Source organism: Calypte anna, chromosome Z (genome assembly GCF_003957555.1).
Source record: "Calypte anna isolate BGI_N300 chromosome Z, bCalAnn1_v1.p, whole genome shotgun sequence".
Taxonomy (NCBI): domain Eukaryota; kingdom Metazoa; phylum Chordata; class Aves; order Apodiformes; family Trochilidae; genus Calypte; species Calypte anna.
The window spans coordinates 17070447-17094707 of NC_044274.1; the positions used below are offsets into that span (position 1 = coordinate 17070447).

General features: G+C 37.6%; 1 protein-coding gene across 2 annotated transcripts in view; it reads left to right on the forward strand.

Moving 5' to 3' along the window:
- Positions 1 to 24261, forward strand: part of PARP8 (poly(ADP-ribose) polymerase family member 8) — a 114216-nt gene that overhangs the window by 76877 nt on the left and 13078 nt on the right. For both annotated transcript variants that reach the window (XM_030467241.1, XM_030467242.1), the window contains exons 11-15: positions 1562 to 1687; positions 3786 to 4347; positions 6593 to 6646; positions 6750 to 6845; positions 19160 to 19252. In XM_030467241.1, coding sequence (XP_030323101.1) covers positions 1562 to 1687; positions 3786 to 4347; positions 6593 to 6646; positions 6750 to 6845; positions 19160 to 19252 — 931 coding nt within the window. The remainder of the gene's footprint in view (positions 1 to 1561; positions 1688 to 3785; positions 4348 to 6592; positions 6647 to 6749; positions 6846 to 19159; positions 19253 to 24261) is intronic.

Below are 24261 nucleotides of genomic sequence, written 5' to 3' on the forward strand. Positions count from 1 at the left end.
GACAGTTGTTGAGAACCTGATATTTGCTTCCTGCCAGGATTTTCTGTCACTTTCCTGCAAGTTAGCTAGTAAGCTGAAACAACTCAGAAGACTGTAGGTAGGAGTGTTCAATTTCATTTTTCTGCTTATGTGGGGAAGCTTATGGAGTAAGAATCTTTCTTGAGTATTATCCACAGCCTAAGAAAGGTATGCTTTTATGGTGATCTCTAGGATGTACCACAGAAATTTGGCCGTCCATATTTTGAGGACAAGAAGGAAAAACTGGTGAAAAAACTAGCAGTTTCATGTGTTCATGGTACAACTAAGTTTAATAAAATTTAGATGAGTCATCTTTTCACCTGTGCTTGTGTCATAAAATTACAGGAAGATAGGCTTTAATATCTGACCAAGATCAATCTTACAATATTAAGATCTATTTTAATATCTTATTATAATCTTACAATATTAAGAATCCCTTAAGAAAAAAATAGTATTTTACTGTTTACTGTTTAAAGACATTGAGCTCAGCATTTTTATAATACTAAAAACAAAGCAACATCACTAAAATTGCTATGGTTCATGACTTGGAAGAAAAAAATAAAAGCCCCCCGAGACATGGGCATATTCAAAACATTTCAGTGCTTACACTGTCTCTGATTTGTGCACAAGAAAATTATTAAAAGTTCCCATAAGACATTTTCAGGGACATAGCTGCATAAATCACAACTGAGCAGAATACTTATGAAACCCGTGTCCACTCATGGCTGTAGCAATGGGGTATTCATCTTTGAAGATGCACTTAATTTTTTATCAAGTCCATAACAACTTCCACTTTGACTTTATTGCTGAAAGACTGCAACAATTAGAGTCACAGATCAGCTTGACTTAGAACTGCTGGACATCACCTAATGTAGCCTTCTGCTACAAGTAACACTAACTTCAGAAGACAGATTATTTCACTCCAGGTCTTAGGCAGCTGACACGTGCAATTTTCAACCTTTGAGAGTAACCTATAGTACGTAGCCATTTTTCTTATGGATGTCTTCTTTTCATAGCCTTTATGCTTTTTAACTTTCTTTGCTACACCTTGTGACTGCTGTCATTTGCTGTCCATCTCTGGGAAGTGCCTGCCTCTGTCTTCTCTGTAAACCCTCTTTGGGTAGTGTAGTCTTTGACACCTGTACCTTCCTGTTTGTGTCTTAGGAGAACGTCTTCCTACTTGAGCATTGTAGATGCCATAGCAAACCTCTGTAGTCACTGGAGAGTTAGATGCCTGTAGTTGGAAGGGATGCCTTTGAATCCATTTGTCTGTATATCTCCATGAAAGCCATATCTGCATAAATCTTGCAGTGTTGTTTACACAGGCCATAAAAATAAGAATGCTGTGCAAATTAATTTTATTAAAAATAAATCATTTTTGAGGTGCTGAGACACCTGATCATCAGTCCACATATATGACAGAAAACATCTATCTGTAAAGTGAGAATGTCACATCATGATGCCTCTGTGGTGAACAGAGAGACCATAGGATTAAAATATGTCTTGGCTAGGATAAAAAAATCTTTTCTTTCTTAATTTGCAGAATTATGCAGACATTTGTTACACAACAGTGGAAGAACTGCAAAGAGAAATCTAATTGTACGCACAATAAGAAGGTGTCTGACAAAAAGGTGAAATCTCCTCTGCACATCTTTTCTACACTGCGCAGGTAATAGCAAGGAAAATTAGCTGTTAACACTATATCCTGTTCAAAATCCAGAGCAGACTTCACAAGGTGAAATGCTGACTTTCCTCCACAGAGAAGTGCTCTATTTATATCTTACCTCATGGGTTTACAGTCCTTATCTTGCATGACATCAAAAGTGAACTAGGTACTATTGCAGCTTCTAAGACTATTTGAAGGCAGAACATTTCACTGCTCTGTTCTCTGAAATAGCAAATTTTCATCCAGAACTGGAAATAATTAATTTTATATTATTTAACTTCCTGTGTTTGGATCTTTATAGGTTGTTAGCATTTGACTTATACTTGAATAGGAAGAATATAAATATAAACAATATATACAAATAATAGGTTGTATAAAATGTGTATATATATATATATGTTGTATAGTGTGGCTGTCTAGCTGTTCCATCCACAGTTGTCTATATTACTAATTTTTTCAAACTAGAATAGTCATTAATGGAAGACTGATATTTGAAGCTGCTGAGCACCCACCCATCTCCATGGAATGCATTAATCTTCCATCATTTCTGAAATGCAAACAAGCACAGAATTAAAAAAAAAAAAAAAAAAAAAAGGCATTACTAAATAAGCAATTTTTGAATAGTTCATTTGAATACATTATAACTTCTGCTAGTTACTTATACTGTTAATTGTATGTAAAATCAGGCTCTGATTTTACCTTTTTCAGGAATGTGACTATTTACTCTAGCATGTTTTCCCATCTATTAAGAGTTGATGGATCACTCCCTCTGTAAATGTGAATTGGATGTGTCTTTGAACATTCCGCCTTTTTAATTAATTTTTCCTTTCGAAATCCCATGTTTAGAAAAGAGAGGGACTACAGTGATCCCTGTCATTGAAGAAGGGAAGAATGTCAAATAAAACAAAAGATTATTTGTCTTTTCAAAGGCAGGAGAAGAAAGTGGTGTTTTAAGTAGCAAGTTTACCCGTTCCCTACCATGACACGCAGCATTGCCTGGCACAGGCTGTAGCTTGAGGTTTGGTTTTATTTGGAAAAGGCAAAAAGAAGCCAGCCCAGTCCTCCTCCTCTTGATTTAGCTGCTGCTGCAGTGCCTGGCCAATGTCAGTTCAACCCCAAAGCAGGGACACCCTCTCTCCCCAGAATGCCATTCCTACCTCCTGTCTGCAGGAGGGTGGTAGTGAGCCAACTGCAGCTGTGAGTCAGCAGCCTCCACATGCATCTTCTGCTGTCACTTGCTCATGGGGTGGGGAAACTTGCCAGCCTCTCCCCTTGGGTTTCACTTCACTGTTCAGTCCCAGCCCAAAAAATACTCCAAAGGCTGGGTTGCTTATAAATCACAGAAACGGGATTCAGCGTACCTGTTACATGTTCTTGGTTTGCAAGGACAGGTGAGTCTGAACTTTATAAAAATTTGACAGTTCATGTGAATATTTCATTAAAAAGCTTTACTTCTTTACTTCCTGCTTACATAATTTAGGTTCCTCACATTCTCATTTCTAGTGTTACAGAGCTAAAATTTGTCTAAAAGACCATCAAATTGTCTTCCACAAAGCACCCAAATTATTATAAAGTTTTAAAAAATTATGTTCAAGTGAATTAAATTTGGTTTACTGCCTGGTAGTTTCACTGCTCATTATATCTTCCACTATATCTGGACACAGAATTTGCTATGCTGTTTCCAGAAGATAGAAACTTTGGTGGTATCATGCCATGATGATTACATAGATTTCAGTAAGGAGAATGTGTTAAAATCTCACATAAAATATGTGGTTTTCACTTCAAAGATAATTTCCTGAAAAAATGGTTTGTTAGAGGCAATAAAGACCATTACAAAGAGTTGTATGGATATAGCTCTAATTTATGCAGTTAATTGTCTTTTTGATATAAGAGCTTGTGCATAAATAAGAGTAAAATGTCTATTTAGAATTGAAAATTTAGTCGTACATACAGCAGCATATTTCTTTAATGTTGGTCTGTAATTTAACACTAGTGAACTATATAAAGACTGGTGACACAAAATTTTAAATCTATCTGGTATTTCTTGATTTGCACTAGATTTTCGTTACTCTCCAACGTTGTCTTCTTCTTAATTTTTAAGGTCGCCAAGTTATCCTCCACCTGGCTGTGGTAAGAACAAATCAAAACTAAAGTCAGAACACGATGGCATCTCCAAAACGCAGAAGCTACTGAGAAGGACTTGCTCTAGCACAGTGAAGACAGAGGATATGTGTGCCCCAAAATCTCACAGAACCTTTGGCCGCTCATTGTCGAGTGACCCTAGGGCTGAACAGACAATGGCTGTTAAGTCGCACAAACTGTTGAACCGTTCTTGCTCTGCAGCTGTCAAGCAGGAGGAGAGCATCACTTTAAAGCCCCATAAGCTGTTAAGCAGGTCGTGCTCTGGGGATCCTCGATGTGAGCACAGCACCTTGAAGCCCCACAAACTTTTAAGCAGGTCCTACTCCAGTAATCTTAGAATGGAAGAGTTGGATGGATTGAAGAATCACAAGTTACTCAGCAAGGCTTACTCCAATGCCCCTAAGTCATCTAAAATGGAGCCTTTCAAGGAGTCCACCATAGCAGAGAGCAGGAGGCTCTCTCTTACCTCAGGGCTTATTGGTATCTTAACACCATCTTCATCATCACCTTCACAAGCTGCTGTGCGTAGTAAATCTTTAATTCTACTTGTTTTCCTCCTATTAATTTCCAAACATGCTGCAATGCTTGTTATGCACAGGCATTAATACTTGGGCCATATGTTAGTTAAAATTTTAGATATATTTGAATATATTAGAAAACAAGACCAATGGAGTTAGCTTTCTAAGGAGTATTTAAAAAACTGTTTATGAACATGTATTTAAGTTACAAAAATATAATCTGCTTGGGTCAGCACAGAGATTTTCCATGTCATATTGAATATACCTCAATGCACAGCTGCTGGCCAGGAGAAGTTCAGCCATGCACTTCTTTTTTGGCTTCTTTCTTGCTGCAGGAAGAAGGGAGAGCATGCACTTCCATTCTGTAAAATTCACACAGGTCTTTTTTCCATTTGACTATTTGCTTCATGGAAGAAGTAGCCATTCTTTGGCTTGTTTGAGTGCCAAGTCACCCCTCCTTCTGTTCTGTGCATCTGTGATCATCACTGTAGTGGAAGGAATGCATTTATGATTCAGTTCACCTCTTGTGTTTTGTGAAATTTTTAACCTTCAAGCATGCTGGTGGCAGATGGAGATTGGGGAAAGAATCAGGTGTCCACACTGCACTCCTCTCTTTTCACAGAGACATAAGTGATTGGCAAAACAAAGGGTAGCACACATTCCTAAATTTAAGAAAGAGAGCTTAAAATGAAGTCTCTGCCTTTTGTCCTGTAAAGGAAAGAATGGATCTGCTTGCACTTTTTTGAGGCATCTGTGCATTTTTTTGTATTAAATTTGGAGAGGCACTTAGGAGGTTGTCCTCTCCACTCCCTTAGCCTGATGGCATATTGATCTTAGCAAGAAAAACTGATTCTTTCTTGAAGTGCCATACTGACACTCAAAACAGTGCATTCTGAATAATTAAATTACATTGAGTGTGCTATTTCTATGTAAATTAGTAAGCTGTGAGCTACACTCATTGGATCTAAAAGCATTGATGTGCTAGCATGAAATAATTTATATGCATGCAGTGTCATTGGTTACTGTAATGTGCACAGCAATATTAATTTAAGGTGAGCCAACAGACTTTTTACTTGTGACAGTTTCAAGATGCCTTTTTCCTGAACCAGCAGAAGATGTCTTAACATAGCAAGACTTTTCTGTCCTTACATTAATAGGAAATGTCGCATTGATTTTGATAAGATAAAGAAGAGTAGGCTAAATGGTTTAATTACTGATGTTATCAGCTGATGCAGAGGAAACACAAGCCCTACTTGGCAGTCTATAAAAACTACCAATAAATTATTATTAGAATGCATTTACTTTGAGGGGAATCAACACATGCATGGTCAGATGTGGTTTGACTGATGTCAGCAGAAAAGTGTCAGCAGTCCATTTAGCATTTTACATGCAGGCACCAGGTATATGAGCAGACTGAGAGCCTAACTTCAATTTGAAGTCAGTAGAATGCAGCAGTGATAAACTGGGACCCTAACTTCTCTTCATTTCTTAGCTAACGTGTTGAGAGTCTCATATAATGATACAATTAGGTTTCTTTCCCAGGAGAAAAAAGGGAAAGGTTTCCCAAATAAGCAGTTAGAGAAATTAAAGGAAATAGGCCTATAAATAAAAGAAAACAAAACTAAAAGGAGTTGAACTGACTTATTCAAAACAAAGTTTGATTGAAGTAGAATTCAGCTTAGAGGGAACTTTGTACCTTAGTGACCTATGTAATAGAAGTTCTTTCTAATTTATATTTCTGTGTATTGAAAGAAAAAGGCAGAAAGGATTTGAGAGGGATCTGAGCACAGAGATCTGTTAGCATGGCACTTGAGAAGTCAGAACTTGGTAAATACAAAAGAAAAAGATTTTTAGCCTTTCTGAGTGTTACTTTAGTGTTTCAAGCCTAAGCAGATAGCCCGTGTTTGCATAGACAATACACAATTAAATTTAATGTTCCCAAATGCTAGGTTATTTGAATGGAGTGAAGATGCTAGTGTTTCCATTTGAGATTAAAGGTTTGGGGGTGCTGAGGTACAAAACCCGATCAGATTTAAGAACTAAAAGAAGTGGAAAAAAATCTGTCCCACACTTAGGAAGCAGTAAAGTGTAATTTTTATTTGTAATGGCTGCTCTATGCAAATGAGAAATCTTTTTAAATGCAAATATTGTTAAATTAACATATTTGTATGCAAAAATTCCAAACGTTTTACTGTTTCCTTCTAATCAGTCTATCAACACTAAGGTTGCGTCAACTTTTTCCTTGCAGCAAAATTATGGTGCAAAATGCATTCCGGTGCGAGATCGTGGCTTTCTTGTGCAGGTAGGATGTCATATCTTACCCATTTATGAAATACTCTGGAGCATGAGCTGACTGTTAATAATTTTTAAGCAGATGTTGTTATTCTCATTTTAATTGTTCTCAGACTATTGAATTTGCTGAGCAGCGGATACCAGTATTGAATGAATACTGCGTAGTCTGTGACGAGCCCCACGTGTTCCAGAATGGCCCTATGCTGCGGGTAAGTGGTGTGTTTGCTGTGGTAGAGAGTGCTTTTTAAAATACTCTAAATAGCAGTGGACCATAAAAGCCTGTTCTAAAACTATATAATTACTTCACTTGTGCTTAATCCTAATATCCTTTTAAGATGCAAAAATGTAATTAATATTCTCTAGATTTTGATGTATAATTGGAAAAAAATGTTTAAAAGCAAGGGAGATGGAATCCAGGGAGATGACAGTGTATAATGTAGAAGTGTAAAGGGGAGGTGTACTTCACTGAACATAATTGTGCTGCTGGATACCATAGAGGTATCCATTACAGTGATTTCCCAGTGATTTTCCTTCCGGCACTCTTTTAAAAGCTTAGTGTCAGCACAGTCCTTGAGCTCTTGTCAAGCAATAGCTTGTTAATGACACAAGGCCATGAAGTTCTTCTGATGTTTCCCTGAAGCTCTTTTGCTCATGGAGCACTGAAATAAGGTGTCCTCCATAACGTGACAAAAAAGGCAGTACAAGGAGCTGACACCTTGAAGTGTCAGAACAAGCAGTGGCAGGGGCACTGTTATATTTCAGTATGCCCAAAGTCTAGCCGGTTCTTCCATCCTTTCATTCCTGTATAATTGAAACCAGGAATTTTGAATGCTGAACATTGTAACTTTTCATGCTGTTTGTGAATGCATATAGCAAAAAAGAGTAGAACTGGTCACAAGAGACATGCTCTGCCTGGAGCTACTGGGTAAGTGCAGCCTTGTGAAAGAATATATTTGAAGAGTAAAATTCTTACCTTGATGAATGATCTTGCAGTTTAGAATACTTTATGTTTCATGTATTCTGGATCCTGTGGAAACCTGAGTAACCTTAAGAGATTAAATCCATGGAAAACTGCTTATTACCTGTGTGTGAATGGCCTGACACCTGACAGTTTTTCCACAGTGTAACAAGCAACTACATGTATGTAGCAGAGATAATCTATGATAGTTCAATGAGACTAAATTCAGGAAAGTTATTTCTTACATGGTAACAGAAGTCATCTGAACATCATCCCCTGTGACATTCAGTGGTGGCACCATCAGGCATTCTGACTGCAGGCAGGGTATGCAAATAGGATTGGCAAAAACATCTACATATTCAGTTAACACCCATTTAAGTCATGGTTAAACCTCTGTATATTTGAAAACCCTATCATGTATTTTTTTGCCTCTTTGAACTCATATCTGCCTTTTAACAAGATAGTTTTCTGCCAGACTTGTCCACAACCAAATACCCTGACTGAGCTAGTATAAAAAGGCATCAGATCCTTCTTGTTCATATTTGAACACATTGCTATGCATATTACCTATTACAATATGAGATAAGACAAAGTGAGTAAGGTTTGGATAGTGAGTTGAGTTTAGATACTATAATTATTTAAATTTTGGGGTTTATTTATTGCCACTAGGACAAAGCAAACAGTAGCATTTATTCCAGGTCAGTGATGAACTGTTAAAATAAAACAGAATAGAGGGTCATCTGCTCTAAATAAAAAAAATCATAACACTTTTTGCTTTCTCACCTGAGAGATTAAAAGCCCTCAGAATTAATTTTCTCTGTCTTCAACTTAAAGGGGTGCCATTTTAGCTATCTCTTTGAGAATTTTTCAGCACTTCAAAACAGAGGAATGTGATAGCCTGTTTGCCACTAAACGTATATTCACCAGTGCCTTTGCAAGCTGCATAACTTAGCTTAGCAAAATGGCTTCGCAAAAACAAAGAATGTCCTTAAATAACCCAGGGAGAAGGAGATAGTGGGAAGAAATCTAGTGTGCTCTGTGTCTGCTTGAATGACTCAATAAGCAATATAAAGCCATTAGTGAGTTTGCAGTTCCGTAAAAGGTGAGAAAGGATCTCAGTCTGAATTGAGCTTGCCAAAGGGTCTTAAGGAAATATATGCTTCACTTTAGTGAGAGCTCTGGCAGAGGCAGCCTAACACAGTCAGTTTTAGAGTTTATTTACATGCTTCAGCTGCACAAACACAAAAGCATGCATATATTTACACATAATACATAATGTATATAAAGAGAATAAAGAATGGCACAACTGAAAGAGCACTTTATGTTTAATGCCACTGCAACAGCTGATCTCAGAAATACAGTACTTTATTAAGCGGAGCGCATGGGCCTTTATCTTCTGTCAAGGGTACATGCAGTATAGCTTTATGTCATTTAATGTATCCCATATATTGTATCCCAGGCCTTCACAAAGAGCTTTAGAATGTTCACACTTTTGATATAAATGTTAATCCCCCAGCTTTCATAATGATCAGAGCATTGCTAAGATCTTCTTATATTTTAGATTCTGTGTCTAGATCACATTTTGTACAGATGTCCATATATCAAAGACATTACTTAGGCTCTATCTGTAGTCGGTTGTATTGCAAGAGATGCCACAGACTAAATATCTCTGGGTGGTTCACCACTCTCTTTGTAATGAGTTGATTCCGTAATCCTTCTGCGCATCAGCCTGACACGTTTCCTAAACTAGAGTGTAGTTTAATTAATTTTCTTGAAGTGCATTTTGAAAAATTAGGCAATTGTTATCACACAATAAGTACACTATTCTTATACTGTAAACCATCATACTTCAGTGTAATTTTTTTTGTGCTGGTTATTAATGACTTGCATAGTTCAAATAGCTCATCTTCAGGACAGCTGAATATACCAAATGAAACAGGATGATAAACTTTCTGCTTTCTGTATATTTGCTCTACAGGCAAAGATTTTATCTTAGTTATAAAGTATCTTTCAATCCATCTATCTCAGCACAGATCTTCTTGGTATTAAGTTTCTTTTTCCTAAATAACTTTTTCTTGAGGGTGTTCTGGTTTTTATATCTATTTTCATTTACTTTGGTTTCTTAAAATTTTGACATCTTTTTTCCCATGACATAAGAGCAAATTGATGACAACAAGATGTATCTGTTTTTATAGCTTAATTTAGACACTAGTTCCACATGCAGATACATCGTTGTATCTGCAAAATAACATTGTTATTGCAAAATAACTATCTAATATAATTCCAAATGTTTGGCTTTATTCTTTTAACATTGCACACCTGTCTTGCTTGGGAGCCTGTTGTACTAATCTAATAATGCAAATCATGGAATCATAGAATCATCAAGATTGGAAAAGACCTCCAAGATAATCAAGTTCAATCATCCTCCCTAACCACCTCCCAACACCTAACCACTAAACTATCCACTGTAGCACCTTATCTACCCATCTTTTGAACACCTCCAGGGATAGTGCCTCCACCACTTCCCTGGGCAGGAAGTTTAACCACTCTTTCTCTGAAGAAATATCCAACCTGAACCTTCCCTGGTGGAGCTTGAACCCATTACCTCTTGTCCTATCACTGGTCACTAGGGAGAAGAGGCCAACATCTGTCTTACTACAACCTCATTCCTGGTAGTTGTAGAGAGCAAGTAGGTCATCTCTCAGGCTTCTCTTCTCCAAGCTGAACAGCCCCAGATCCTTCAGACTGTCCTTATAAGGCCTGTTCTCCAGACCCCTAATCAGCCTGTTCTCCACACCCCTAATCAGCCTAGTTGCCCTTCTCTGCACCCTCTCCCACACACTGTCCTTCTTATACTGCAGTGCCCAAAGCTGCACACAATACTCAGGGCTGAGTATAGGGGCAGGATCACCTCCCTGGTCCTGCTGGTCACACTCTTCCAGATGCAGGCCAGGATGATGTTGGCCCTCTTGGCCACCTGTACATACTTCTGGCTCATGTTTAGCCAGCTGTGAATCAACACCCCCAGGTCCCTCTCTGCTGGGCAGCTCTCCAGACACTCCTCTCTAAACCTGTAGTGCTGCTGGGGTTCGTTGTGGCTGAAGGGCAGGACTCAACATTTGGGGCATTACTTAAACTCATGCAATTGTCTCAGCCCACCAATTGAGCCTGTCTGGATCCCTCCGCAGAGCCTCCCCACCCTAAGGCAGATCAACTTAGTGTAGTCTGCAAACTTACTGAGGGTGCATTCTATCCCCTTATCCAAATCATCAATAAAGATGTTAAACAGGAGCAGCCCCAGCTCTTGTGACCAGCTGCCAACTGGATTTAACTCCATACAGCACAACTCTTTGGACCTGGCCATCTAACCAATTTTTAATCCAGCAGAGCTGTCTTTTTCAAGGATCCTGTTATACATAGGAATCTGGTTGCTAGGCCACCTTACTCACTTTTTGAGGATAAATAAAGAAGCTAACTTAGTGGCTTCCTGAAAAATAAGGACAAAGTTAGCAAAGTATGGATCTTTCAGAATAACCATTTTTCTTTTGAACTCTGAAAATTCTCTGAAATACAGAAGACCAGACCTGCAGATACAGCTCCTGTGTGTATTCCACTAGTGTGGGAGTAGATAGAAATGCATTATGTAGTTGGAATGACTTCAAAATACTTACAATCCTAATACTCTCACAAGGAACTGCAGGTGTATTACCGTGAAGGGAGAGAATGAAGGTTCCCCTGAATGGAAGTGAGTCTTAAAAAGTACTTTAACACATGATAAAGCTGTTACACTCTTCTTTATAAAGGTCCATGGTCTGTTGTGGCATTCCACTTTCAAAAAAAGAAGTAGTAAAATCAGCAATGCTTTCCTATAAATATTTATACCTTATGTGAGATAAGGATGAATGTAATTTCTCATCATAGTATGCTTCTTTAGTATTTGTTTCAAGAATACATTGAGATATAATGATTTTTTTACAGAGCACTGAAAGTTTTAAATGCTAAATTGTGGTTTTGCAGATACACACTTATATAGAAAATTTAAAAAAAAGCTGAAATTGCATTAAATCACTGCATGGCACAATTTGCAGTCTTTCTGCAAAGCACAGGAAAAAAATCAATGAATACATGCATCCTATGAAAAAAAGTATTGTTTAACTTTTTGCATAACATAGACCATAGTATTTCCTGTGGTTATTCCTTGGAATCCTAAATATTTCACCCTTCATAGAAGTATTAAGAAACAGTTTTGACATCATTAGTGAGGGCTGGGGTTGCAGTCTTTACATCCAAACAGCTCCCTTGATTCATGCAAGAACTGCAACACATCTTCCTTCAAGGTGACCTGTACTTCACATCTCAGGAGCTTTGTCATCAGTCTCTTCTGAAGTAGCTCTTTACTCAGGTTTGAAAAACAGTGGGAAGTACAAGGCCAGACACAGGTTTTGTCTGGAGGAGAGACAGAGAAGGGAGACCTGGTAAGCCTGCTGAAAACAGCAAATGTCTCCTCATTTGAATTACTAGCCTTGTGTTACTGGCTTTGAATTTGTTCTCCGCAGAGAGGTTGTTTAGATGAGTGAAGCCTGGACTATTATTTGTTTGTAATTAGTATCGAGGCTTGAATTGTTTCAAAGACATATTTTGAAATGCTTTTTTCTGACATTTTCAAACTATCAGTCACATGTGTTGTTAAAATAGGTAAATAGATTATCCTGATTTCTTTGAAATTACTATATCAGACTAAAACGAATTAGTAAACTTCAGAAATTTGAATGACTTCCAGAAAGCCCATTCTGGAGTACTGAGGTACTCTCCCATGGGACAAGTGTCTGGCCTCTGAAACTGAAGCTTGTTTCATCCACTGTCAGTCATTAGTTTTCGAAAGTCTTCAAGAATGAAAACTGCACAGCCTCTCTGACCACATGTTCCAGTGTTTGATAAAGCTTTAGAGAAAGCTAATTTTAGCTTATCTGAAATTTAGATAGAGTTACTTCTGCGTGAGAGAAAAAAAGTGCTAACAGACCTCCAAAGGTGCTTTTCAATTATAAGATTTAGTCTATCTAGATAAAAAGTGTGTTTTCCAAAGCAGATACAATAATGTACAAATGAAACTTTACCAGTATTTGGTTCTGTATTATAATGCTCTTAAGTCTTTTTAATGCCATATGAAATATTATAGGGAAGGACTAAGTTGCATTTTAATAATGCAACAGTTTTTCTACTATGATAGTAGAGAGATATCTTGTTTTAAGAATTCAGTATGTACTTTTATTACAGACATTTAAATATAATGAGACAATGAGTCATCAACAAAAGTGGTTATTTAAGGATCTGATTAAAAGTAGTGCAATAAAAGGAAAGAAAGGAAAGCAAATATCAACCCTGTTTCAAGAAGGACAAGAAAGGGAGGACTCAGAGAATTACAGGCTCATTATCTTTACCTCAATCCCTGGTAAGGTAGTGGAGCAGCTAAGCACTTCTAGGTGCATTAAGGACAAGGAAATCATCAGGAGTACTCCTTGTGCCTTCACCAATCACAGATCATACTTGACCAACTTGATGAACATCTGTGATGAAATTGCTTGTCTGGTGGATGAGGAGAAAGCAGTTATTATCTATCTGGCCTTTGACACTGTCTCTTGTAAGAACTTCATAGACAAGTTGTTGATGCATTGGCTGAATGAGAAGATTGGTAGACTAAAAACTTGCTGAATGGACAGACCCAGAGAATGGTGATCAATGATACAAAGTCTAGTTGGGGTCCGTCCAGTAACCAGTGGTATACTCCAGGGGTCTGGTCTGGTTTAATATCTTCATTAATTATCTGGGTGATGGAGCAGAGGGTGCCCTCAGTGAGTCTGCAGAAAATACAAGACTGGAAAAAGTGAATGATACTCCAGAGTGGTGGATTGCCAGTGGGACCTTGACAGGCTGGAGAAAGGGCTTGACAGGGGTCTCATGCAAATCAACAAGGAGAAGTGTAAAGTCCTGTATGTAGGGAGGAAAAACCTTAGGGACCTATATATGTTGAGAGTTACCCAGCTGTAAAACAGCTGGGTAGAAAAGTACCTGGGAGTCCTAGTGAACACCAGTCTGAACATGAGCCAGCAATGTGCTCTTGCAATAAGGAAGGTTAATAATACCCTAGACTGCATTAAATAACAGAATTGTTGTCAGATGGAGGGAGGTGATCCTTCCCCTCTACCCAGCACTGGTGAGGCCCACACGTGGACTACTGTGTCCAGTTCTGGGTTCCCCCATGAATGAGAGAGATGGAGCTACTGGAGAGAGTCTAGCAAAAGGCCACTAAGATGATTTAGCATCTTAAGTGAAGCATTGCATGCAAGAGTAAAGGCTGAGAATGTTTAGACTGTTCAGTACTGAAAAGAGAAGTCTTAGATGTATTCTTATTAGTATCTATAAATCTGTAAAAAGGGAACATGCAAAGAGGATGGAGCCAGGCTCTTTTCAAAAGCACCCAGTGGCAAGGTGCAATGGGCACAAACTGAAACACAGAAGGTTTCATTGTAACATCAGGAAACACTTTTCTAGCTTTTGCACCTTTCTGGGTATGACTGAGCATCAGATCAGTTTGCCCAGAGAGGCTCTGGAGACATAGAAAAAACATCTGGACATGGCCCTAGGTAACTGGCTCTGGAAGAGCCTGCCTTAGTGGAAGTGTTTGACCAAACAACCTCCAGAAGTCCCTTCAGGGGACTTAGGTAGTTCTGTGATCACATTCAGCTTTTACATAGTATACTTTATGTGACTAATGCCTGTCATACTGTCTATGCCTTCCCAAATTCCTTATTTACAAATACTAAAGCCATTGGTAAAACAGCATAAATGGATGGATTTTAAAGACCTATGAAACAGGCCAAAGCAGGAAAAAAAATCTTGGAATATATTCAACAAGGTGATAAACCTGCTCTGTATCAATATTTTCAGTCAAGAAGTCTCTTTAGAGTGCCATCTTGTGCTGAAAGCTGGAACAAAGCAGGAAATACTAAAAAGCTCAGCAAAAAATAATAATTGAGGCTAGTTTCTTTGAAATTTGTACTCTAATACTGACATCTGTACCGTTTAAAATTTTGCCCATAATATATGTGAAAGGTAAAATATTGTAAAAATTATTTGAAATAACTGTTGTTTGTATATAGCTTTTAAAATTGGAATACTTTGATAATTCTGATATATCTGTTCTTATAGTAGTCAGATTATGTATTTAAACATTGTTCATCTCAAAGAACTCTCTTATGAGTTATTTATTATGGATGAAATCTTGGCCTTAGTGAATTTCACATTTTCAGTATTCTTGCTGCTGTATTATATCCTTATTCTTCTGGTGAGGGTAATGAAGAGAAAGATACAAGTTCTTCCTGTGGGAAACCTAACAGTTACCATAGTTCAAAAAGGGAAACAGAATGGTGTTTTTATTAGAAGTGAGATGGTCACTAATGGCTTCACCTTTGCCATTTTTCAGTTGCTGTAAGTCAGACTATGAGCTCTCCCTAAATTTCTTTTCTTAGATCAAGACTTTTTAGATGTATCAGTCATGTTGCAGCCTCATTAGTGTCTTTGTGACAGTCCTCATGATGTCAGAAAGGGTGACACATTGCTCTTCTGAACTATGGAAGTTTCAGATTTTTCAAATTGAAGGAATGTCTAGATTAAATAGTTGGGAAGTCCAGGAACCAGAATATGTCATACCATTTTAATGGTTTGCCTTTTGGCTGTGCACACAGTCAAGAATCACAGAATTACTGAAGCTGGAAAGTACCTCTGAGATCATCAAGACCATCCTGTGACCTAACACCACCACATCAGCTAGACCATGGCACTAAGTGCCACGTCCAGCTTTTCCTTAAACACCTCCAGCGACGGTGATTCCACCACTTCCATGGGCAGTCCGTTCGAATGTCTGATCACCCTTTCTGTGAGGAAGTGCTTCCTAATACTCAACTTAAACCTCCCTTGGCAAGTCACTGCTGTAAGAAGTAAAACTCGCATTTATAACATGAGAAAACTCTGATTGAGCCCTTTTTCATCACAGTAGCAGTTGAGTGCTAGTGAGCATGCAAAGTTTGTGAGTGGCTGAAGGAAAAGTCAGAACCTCAAAAGAGGTTTTGAAACCTCAAAAGATAAAAGAATTATTTCTGCTTCTGTCAGTGCCTTCTGCTTCCAAGCATTTGCAATCTCAGATTAACTGCACAGCTCTTATTTTCTTCCTTTTTTTCCTCACTGGAATAATTATCCTTCTAAATAGTCTTTAGCAACCACGATCTTCACTAAGGTAATAGTTTTGTGCAAGTCAATGTCTTTTTGTTAATTTTTCTCCTTTATAGTGAAAAATACAGTACATGTGAGATTTCTAGCAGCTACTGTTGTTGAACAGGGGTTAGAACTGCCATATTCAGGTAGTGAAAAGCAAAGTTGCCCAGCTAGTCAGCTCTGTGTTCCTTCAAGATGATGGTTGTAATCTGTTAAGTTCTATGTGCACCTAAGATCAGATTTACATTAAAAAAATGTACAGTTACATATATAAGCCTTGTCATATATTGTGTTTTGTGGTTTTCGTTTAAAAACAGTAGAACTTAGTAATCTGATAGAAGATAGATATTTTGTACCTTTCTGGATATGTATCTGCATCGGAAAGAACATTTCTCTATTTTCATATATGTACACAAAAAAATCTTAAAAAGTTCAGCTTGTGGATCATTACATGTATTTTAACCAAAATAACAGCGGCCCAAAATTGCATTGGAACAATAGAGTTTTTATAAAGATGTTAATTTTTACTCTGGCTAGGGACATTTCTCATCTTTGTGATACAAAGTCCTCTTGCAAGAGAAGAGGCAAGTTGACACCATAAAGGGAAACACACTGGCAGTATACAAAATATTAGTCACAGTGTAAAAGCAGTCTTGAATCCCAGTTTTCCCATAAAACGTGTGATCTTTAAGCTCTGTCTTCTAGAGCTGATTTATTAACTTAGTGTTCCTATATTTTCATTGTTTCCATTGTGTATAATTGTGCACAAACCCAAAAGATAGAAATGTGGCACTGAATAGATAAATCACCATTGTTTGACAAGCAAAAACCTTCCAAATTTTTGCTTCGTCACAAGACAGTCTTCATTTTGGAGGGACTAAAAGGAGTTCAAATGGTTGAACCCAGCTAATGGCCATACCAACCACCAATGAAATTTCCAATGGGAAATTTCAGGTAAAAGCATCTGTTTAAATTGGGACAAATTTCAGAAACAGGATCCAAAGTACTCTTAAAATGGCTGTAATTTGGGTTAGAAGGCATCCAAGGTGGATAAATGAGGGCAGGCTATTGAAGTGTACTTATACCTATAGGATTTGGGTTATTTTCACCATTAGACTGCACAACCAAAATATTCAGTAGGCATAAATGTTCATTAAATACATAAAATTTGAAGACTTCCGTAGACCCTAACATTAATGTCAGTGCCTCTTCAGAGCTGAAATATTGCCAGCTTGCCTCTCCTCATGTCTACAGTTCTCTGGATTTAATATATTACATCCAGTGTCCATCTGAGAGAAGAAAGTATTTTCAAATGTTAAATATAAATTAAATGACCGTTTTCCCAACTACCCTCTTTGAGGTGCTCAGACATTTCTGACATCATAACACAGGGCCAGGATGAGAGGGAAGAGCAAAGATGAGAAATCCAGTGTTCTCTTTGTCCTCTAAGTCTCAGGATAATTTTGTTAAGGTTGTAAAAAAAATTGCAGAAATAAGTATTTTCTTAATGCTTTTTTTCATGGCAAGCATGGCTAAATTGAGATTGCTCTGCTATTCCAGAGCAATTCCTTGCTTTGAAGTAAAAGCAAGTCTATGTATACTGTTAGCTATGATAGTCGAGGTGGTAATGTCACTATTCTTCACCATCTAAGAAAATTATGTAACCGCCTTCTAAATGTGGAAAACCTAAAAATCATGACATTAATAAATACTTTTTGCCTAGCATGCCACGACACAGCAAATTGGGTCATGTTAGGCTTTGCCTACTGCCTAATACAATGTAACATAGATACATAGATAAAATAAATCCAGTGGGTAACACTATCAGACTTGAAAGGTGATAACTCTTGTAAACTGATGTGAAAGTATGCCAGTGCAGTAGATTTCAGATGTTTACTGAAATCTTGAATCTTTGAAACTCAGCAAATGCATATTTTAAGGGCTATGAATCAAGTCCCTGCAACTAGAGCAGTATGCTTATTATTATCCCTGAAACAGAACTGAACTAAATTTTATGTTTTCTTTGTTTGCTCATTTATTTTTTTTCATTTCTGCAAGTACTTCTGGAGACTTTGGATTGAACTTCAGAATGTACTGCTACAAATGCTTTAGTGATTATCATGGTATCTAGACTCTGAACTTTAGGTTAAAAAAGTTCAATAGTGCCTACCAAATATAATTTTAACTTTCAGTGAGCTAGGATTTAATAATATGGATTCAAAGGAATAGCATTCAAAAAGTACTTCTGATTGTTTTCAACATTGTAATAAAAGTTACATTTTTTGTGGCCTATTTTAAGGAAGGTTTATTTTCTGTTTCTATGTATTTCATTTAACAGTTCATTTGTTTTGAATCCCTATTACAATTCATGCTGTGATTCATTACCTGATCCTTTAAAAAGGATCTTCTAATTACCTTCCAGGAAATAAGCATGGAGTTGCTGTAGTGTTCTAACCAATTAGGAAGCCTGGGAAGTCATGCCTCTTCTTTTTTCTTAAAGCTTTATTCTTTTTGTTTCTGCTTTGTTTTATGAAGGCAGAATGCTCAATTCTCTCTCAGTTCACAGTTGAAATAAGTTTTTTATTTGATCATTGAGATGGCATTGTGAATTTTTGAAAAATATAGAAAAACCTGGTTTGACATCACGGGTTTTTACTATTTTTTGTTGTTATTATTTTGTTGGTATTGTTGTTGGGGGTTTTTTGGTTTTTGGGTTTTTTATATCTGAAAAGTGTAGAAGCACTGCTATTTATTAAAATAAAATGTTACCTTTTCTTATTATTCTATAATAATATAATTCCTTTTCTTAAAGTTTGAAAAAAAATTTAATTAGCCTAAGATTAAATTGGAGGTAGCTAATATGTGTTCTCCACAGCACAATAGCAAGCTGTGAAGAAAAAACATGCATTTATGTAGGCAGTCTACCTCTATTAGTCTCTAGGCTTTTTCTCTATTAATTTTAACCATGTACAGAGTTTTCAGAGTCTGATAGACTAGTGTTAAGGACAATTGGGCACTATACCTATTAATTTTATTTTGAAATATCTTTGGATTTCTTTTAAAAACCCTTACGTGTTTTGGAGCTCTTCATAATTTTTCTTCAGATTACTAAAATGCTTCTCTAATGTACCTTCCTCAGTAATTTAAAAGTATTCATAATTAGAAAATAATCTTGCAGCTACTATCTGAAAGAAATTTAACATAAAATGTGTTTGGCTTTTGTTGTAGGTACTATGTGATGAACCAAAAACCTAAAACCAGAACAAAATTATAATTGACTTTTTTTTCTCTGTGTAGCCCACTGTTTGTGAACGGGAGCTCTGTGTATTCGCGTTCCAAACACTAGGAGTGATGAATGAAGCTGCTGATGAAATTGCAACTGGGGCTCAGGTAGAGTTATCTAATGCTTATTACATCTCTGATTTTTAGTATGCTCAGTCTTCTTGGTCTCTTCTAGTATTTATTTTGACTTGTATTCCCTGTGTGAGTTCTGTTTGGTAAGTATTATCCATTTGACCGTTCTTATAGCTGTAAAAACACTGTTTTCTGCATGTAATTTTCAAGTGGTACTAATGAGGTGCTTCTATTGTTTTGTTTTCATTTAATTAGAGTAACCCTGTTTTCATGTTCAATTGTACTCAGTTAGGTCACCTGGGTTGTTAATAAAGGCAACCATTGTCATTTGTAGATAATTCCCATTTATTTTCACCTAGTGAGCCAATGCTACTCTCATGCAATTAATAAACTACTTCCTGTTCATGGTGTTGAGATGCAGCGATCTGCTGAGCATCTGTTGTTTTGATCATGAAATAAGAGTGCCAAAGTCATTACTGATGTTTCTACATTGTGGTATTTTTTTTCCCTCTCAAGGATCAGGAATTTAATATATTCTTGCTTTCTTAAATTCAGTTTTTATTATTGTAGTTACATGCACATCATTGTTTCATTTCATAATTTTGCATGTGCATTAAACCAAAATATTTTAAACGACATTTCCAAATCACCATTTAACCTTAGATTACAGTAAATTCAAAAGTTAAAAAATCCTTTTAAGTTCATGAGTTAAAAGTCTGCCCATCTTAAAAAGGAAGTGCATTCTTCTCAGATTTCCTAAGCATATGTCATGGTTTGTGCATTTGTGTAGTAACATGGTTCTTTTGTAAGAGGTAACATTCCATCTTGCTGACTTTAACTAGCACTGGTAAGTCTAGCCACTGGAAATAAACCATTCATCTGAGTGCCTGAATACCACTTATGGTCATATACTCAAAGGAACACACTTGCAGCAGTGTACACCATCTTCTTCACTTGAGGATATGCGGGATCTGAACATCATCTCTTTTGATATCTGAAGACTGTTAGATGGCTATAAGTGGCTATAATTATAATATTCTATAATATAATATAATGGCTATACTTTAAGTAGCCCTTACAAGATTGCTTGTAAGAAATAGAAAGATGTGCTGGTAAAACCCCACATGTTCCTCAGCCTGAAGTCAGCTGAAGGTCTCAGCTATGTGTTTCTGGGGAGCTAGAGTTTTAATTTTCTATTTCAGGCACTTACATGCTACATTATATGTACATTTAGAATCACAGAATATTTTGGGTAGTAAAAGTCCTTCAAAGGTCATCTAGTCCAACCACTCTGCAATGACAAAGGACATCTTCAATTCATAGAGCCCTGTGTAGCCTGACCTTGAATGTTCTGGGAATGGTACTACTACCCCTCTAGGCAGCCTGTTCCAGTGTTTCACCCTGCTTATTTTAAATTTTTTTTCTATAAATTTTTTTTAGTCTGAGTTTACCCTCTTTTAGATTAAAAATGTTACTCCTATCCTCCTCTGTGTCCTATCATTACAGACCCTACTAAAATGCTTGTCCTTATCTTTTTATAAGCCCCCTTTGAGTATTGAATAGCCATTATAATATCTCCCCACAGTTTTATCTTCTCCAGGCTGAAAAACCCCAGCTCTCTTAGCCTGTCTTCATAGGAGAGGTGTTCTATCCCCCTGATTATTTTTATCCTTCTGGGCCCTACTCCAGACCCACTCCAACAGATGTAAATCTTTCCTGTGCCAAGGGCTCCACAGCTGAGCACAGTACTCCAGGTGGGGTCTCATCAGAGTGGAGCAGAGGGGAAGAATCACCTCCCTCAAGCTTGGTTGGCCTTAATACAGCCAAGAATACATTTGGGTTTTAGGTCTGTGAGTGCATGTGGACAGCTTTTCATCTACCCCCAAATCCTTCTCAAGAGGGCTGCTTTCAACCCCTCCATCCCCCAGGCTGTATTGATATCAGGGGTTGCCCTGGACCTTGCACTTGACCTTGTTGAAGTTCATAAGGTTCACATAGGTCCATTTCTCAAGCTTCTCCAGGTCACTCTGGATGGCATCTTGTCCCTCATGCATTCCAGCTGCATCCCTCAGCCTCGTGTCATTTACAGACTTGCTGAGGGTGTAGTCAATTCCACTATGTATGTCATTGGTGAAGATGCTAAGCCATATTGGTCCCAGTATGGATGTCTGAGATCTACCACTTACCACCAGTTTCACGGTCCATAACAATTAATATTTTATATTTTGTTTGTGAGGAAATATTAAGCACTGCACATATCTGTCCTACAAATTGCAAAGGTAACCAGCTTTACGGCTTGAAAAAATTACAACCATTTATTTCGGGGAAAATGACACCACATTGAAAGGAGTCTTAGGAAGGAGTTAATAGTGGAAGAGAAATGCAGAGAAAACAGGTTTTCAAACAAATTAATGACCCCAGGGAAAGGGCTATTAAGGAAAGAAAGAGGACAAATTAGCGTTCTTTTCACCCTTCAAAGAAAATCAGCTCCTCACCACCGGGATCACTGTCACTTTGAAGTCACCAGTGCAGGTGCTCTCTGCGGCAACTTGATGCTGCTTCCTGTCATTGGCTTCTGTTCGCTTCTGATTTTCACCATTTTCCCTCTGAATTTTTATAGTAAAAAGTTTCTTCTTCTCATCAATTTCTGCCAGAGGTTGCAGATTGGTAAATGCAGGTCTTCCTTTTATATTCAGGTTTTCCTGGAATTCTTGTATCTGCTACCAATTTGCATTACTAGTCTGGCAGCTTATCAGGAGTCATGAGCATTTTATCTTTTTAGTCCTGACAAAGGAGGTGGGTCTGTTGATGAGGTTTGCCTTGATACATTTTAAATAGTGTAAACAGAAACTGGGGGGGGAGCCAGGCTTTTGCTGGTTCAAGAGGCAATTGTTCTATTTTCAATGTATCCACATTACGTACCCCCCATCTTCATCTGAACATTGAGCCATGTGACCATCCAACCAATTTCTCATCCACTGTACAGTCCACCCATTGAATCCTTATCTCTCCAATTCAGAGGTAAGACTTATGTGGGGGATCATATCAGAGGCCTCACAGAAATCCAAATAGATGGCATCCATAGGTCTTCCCTTACCCACTGATGTAGTCAGTTCACCATTGAAAGCCACTAGTTTGGTCAGGCAGGATTTGCCCTTGGTGCAGCCATGCTGGCTGTCTTGAATCATCTCCATGCCCCCTGTCCTCCATGTCCCTTAGCATAGCTTCTAGTAGGTTCTGTTCCATGATCTGTCTAGGCACAGAGGTGAGGCTGATAGGTTGGTAGTTCCTAGGGTCCTTTCTACCCTTTTTAAAAATGGGTGCAGTGTTCCCATTTTTCCTCTCACAGGGGATTTCACCTGAGTGCCACAATTTTTAAAATGCCATGGAGAGTTGTTAAACAGCTACATCAGCCAAATCCTTTAAGACTCTGGGATGCATCTCCTAAGGTCCCATGATGTTCTTGATGTTCAGTTTCCTTGTGTCATTGCACCTAATTTTCTCTTACAGTGGGAGAGATTTTGCTTCCCAGTCCCTGTCTTGTAGTCCATCCACTTAAGAGGAGTGGGAAGAGAGATTGACAGTGAAGACTGAGGCAAAAATGTTGTTGAGTGTCTCAGCCTTCTCCTCATCTATTGTACTAGTTTGACAGCCTTATTCATTAGTGAGAGTACACTTTTACCTTCCTTTTCTCATTGACATACCTGTTGAAGTTCTTACTGTTATTTTTAGAATTATATTTTTCTCAGTTTCCCTCTAATGTTAGCATTGTACCCACTTTACTACATCTTATCTAGTTGAGTTCCCATTCCTATTTGCAGGAAGAACTCAGCACTTCATGGGTTTGATTCATCTGAGCTATTTTTAACATTGGTTTAGGATAGTGTGAATCACAGCACAAACCATCAACACAGTTGTTATTTTCTCCATTGATTATAAAGAGAATGTAGGATGACTAGTAAGAGATGGGTGTTCTCATTGTGAATCTACATTTGGCCAGATGAATTTCTTCAAAAAAAAAAAAAAAAAAAAAAAAAGTAGTGAAGGAACTTAAATACAGGTTCCTATTATTAGAAATCACATTCTGGGTTTTTTCTCTCCTGTGCTTCCACCTAGTTACCTAACACCCCTACTTTGTCACTCCCAGTTCCTCCTTAGTAACTATGATTGTACTTTCAAAAACTCTCAAGCCTAAACTCACCTTGTCTTATTTTAGTCATGTTGTCAAAATGTCTGAAAGCTAAATGCCTGACTCCCTGGAGAGTCTCTCTCCCCTGGAGAGAGAGATCATTGTCTGAAAAACTGATGTGCTTAAAGGAAGTTGTCACCAGCAAGTGTAATCTCGTACTTCTTGAAAATATTTTAATCCTTGCTTATGTACTTGAGGACCTACTGTTAAGGAGGAAGAGTTCAGACCAAGCTGTAAAGACATTTGCCAGATTCCAATGCTTCCTGTTACCAAGGAACACATATGGAAGTTTATATTATAATGTTTGTAATAGACTTGCCTAACAGTGTTGAATAGTTCTGCAAAACAATGATCTCAGAAAAAACTGGGGGAGGTTGTGTATGCACATTTTCCCCCATGTCAGAGCATTAGACACCATATAGGAGTCAACAGCTGCTTTAAAGAAAGGATTAAGGATAGGACTCTAAGAACTGTGCCAATTTTAAGACAAAATGCTATTGTATAAATTGTAAAGAATTGCAACTTTGAGTCGCTGAATTAAGAGATCTTAGGACTCAAACGACTCTTCCCTACTAGTCTTTTGCAACTGGAAACTAAGATAATCAGCTTCATTCCATAGTAAGATATTTACACAGCTGCAGGCCTGATGCCTGAGCTGGCTGCAGAGGAAGACACCTGATGTCCTTTGCAAATACTAATGCAGATGCTCTATTTTGAAACATGTATTACACTAACAGGTACTATGAACTGGAAAGTAATGAGTACCATGGAGGAAGGAATCATTATTTAAATAACTTCATTTATATATGTATATGTGAGATATTTAATAACTGGAACTAACAGACTATTTTTAAAC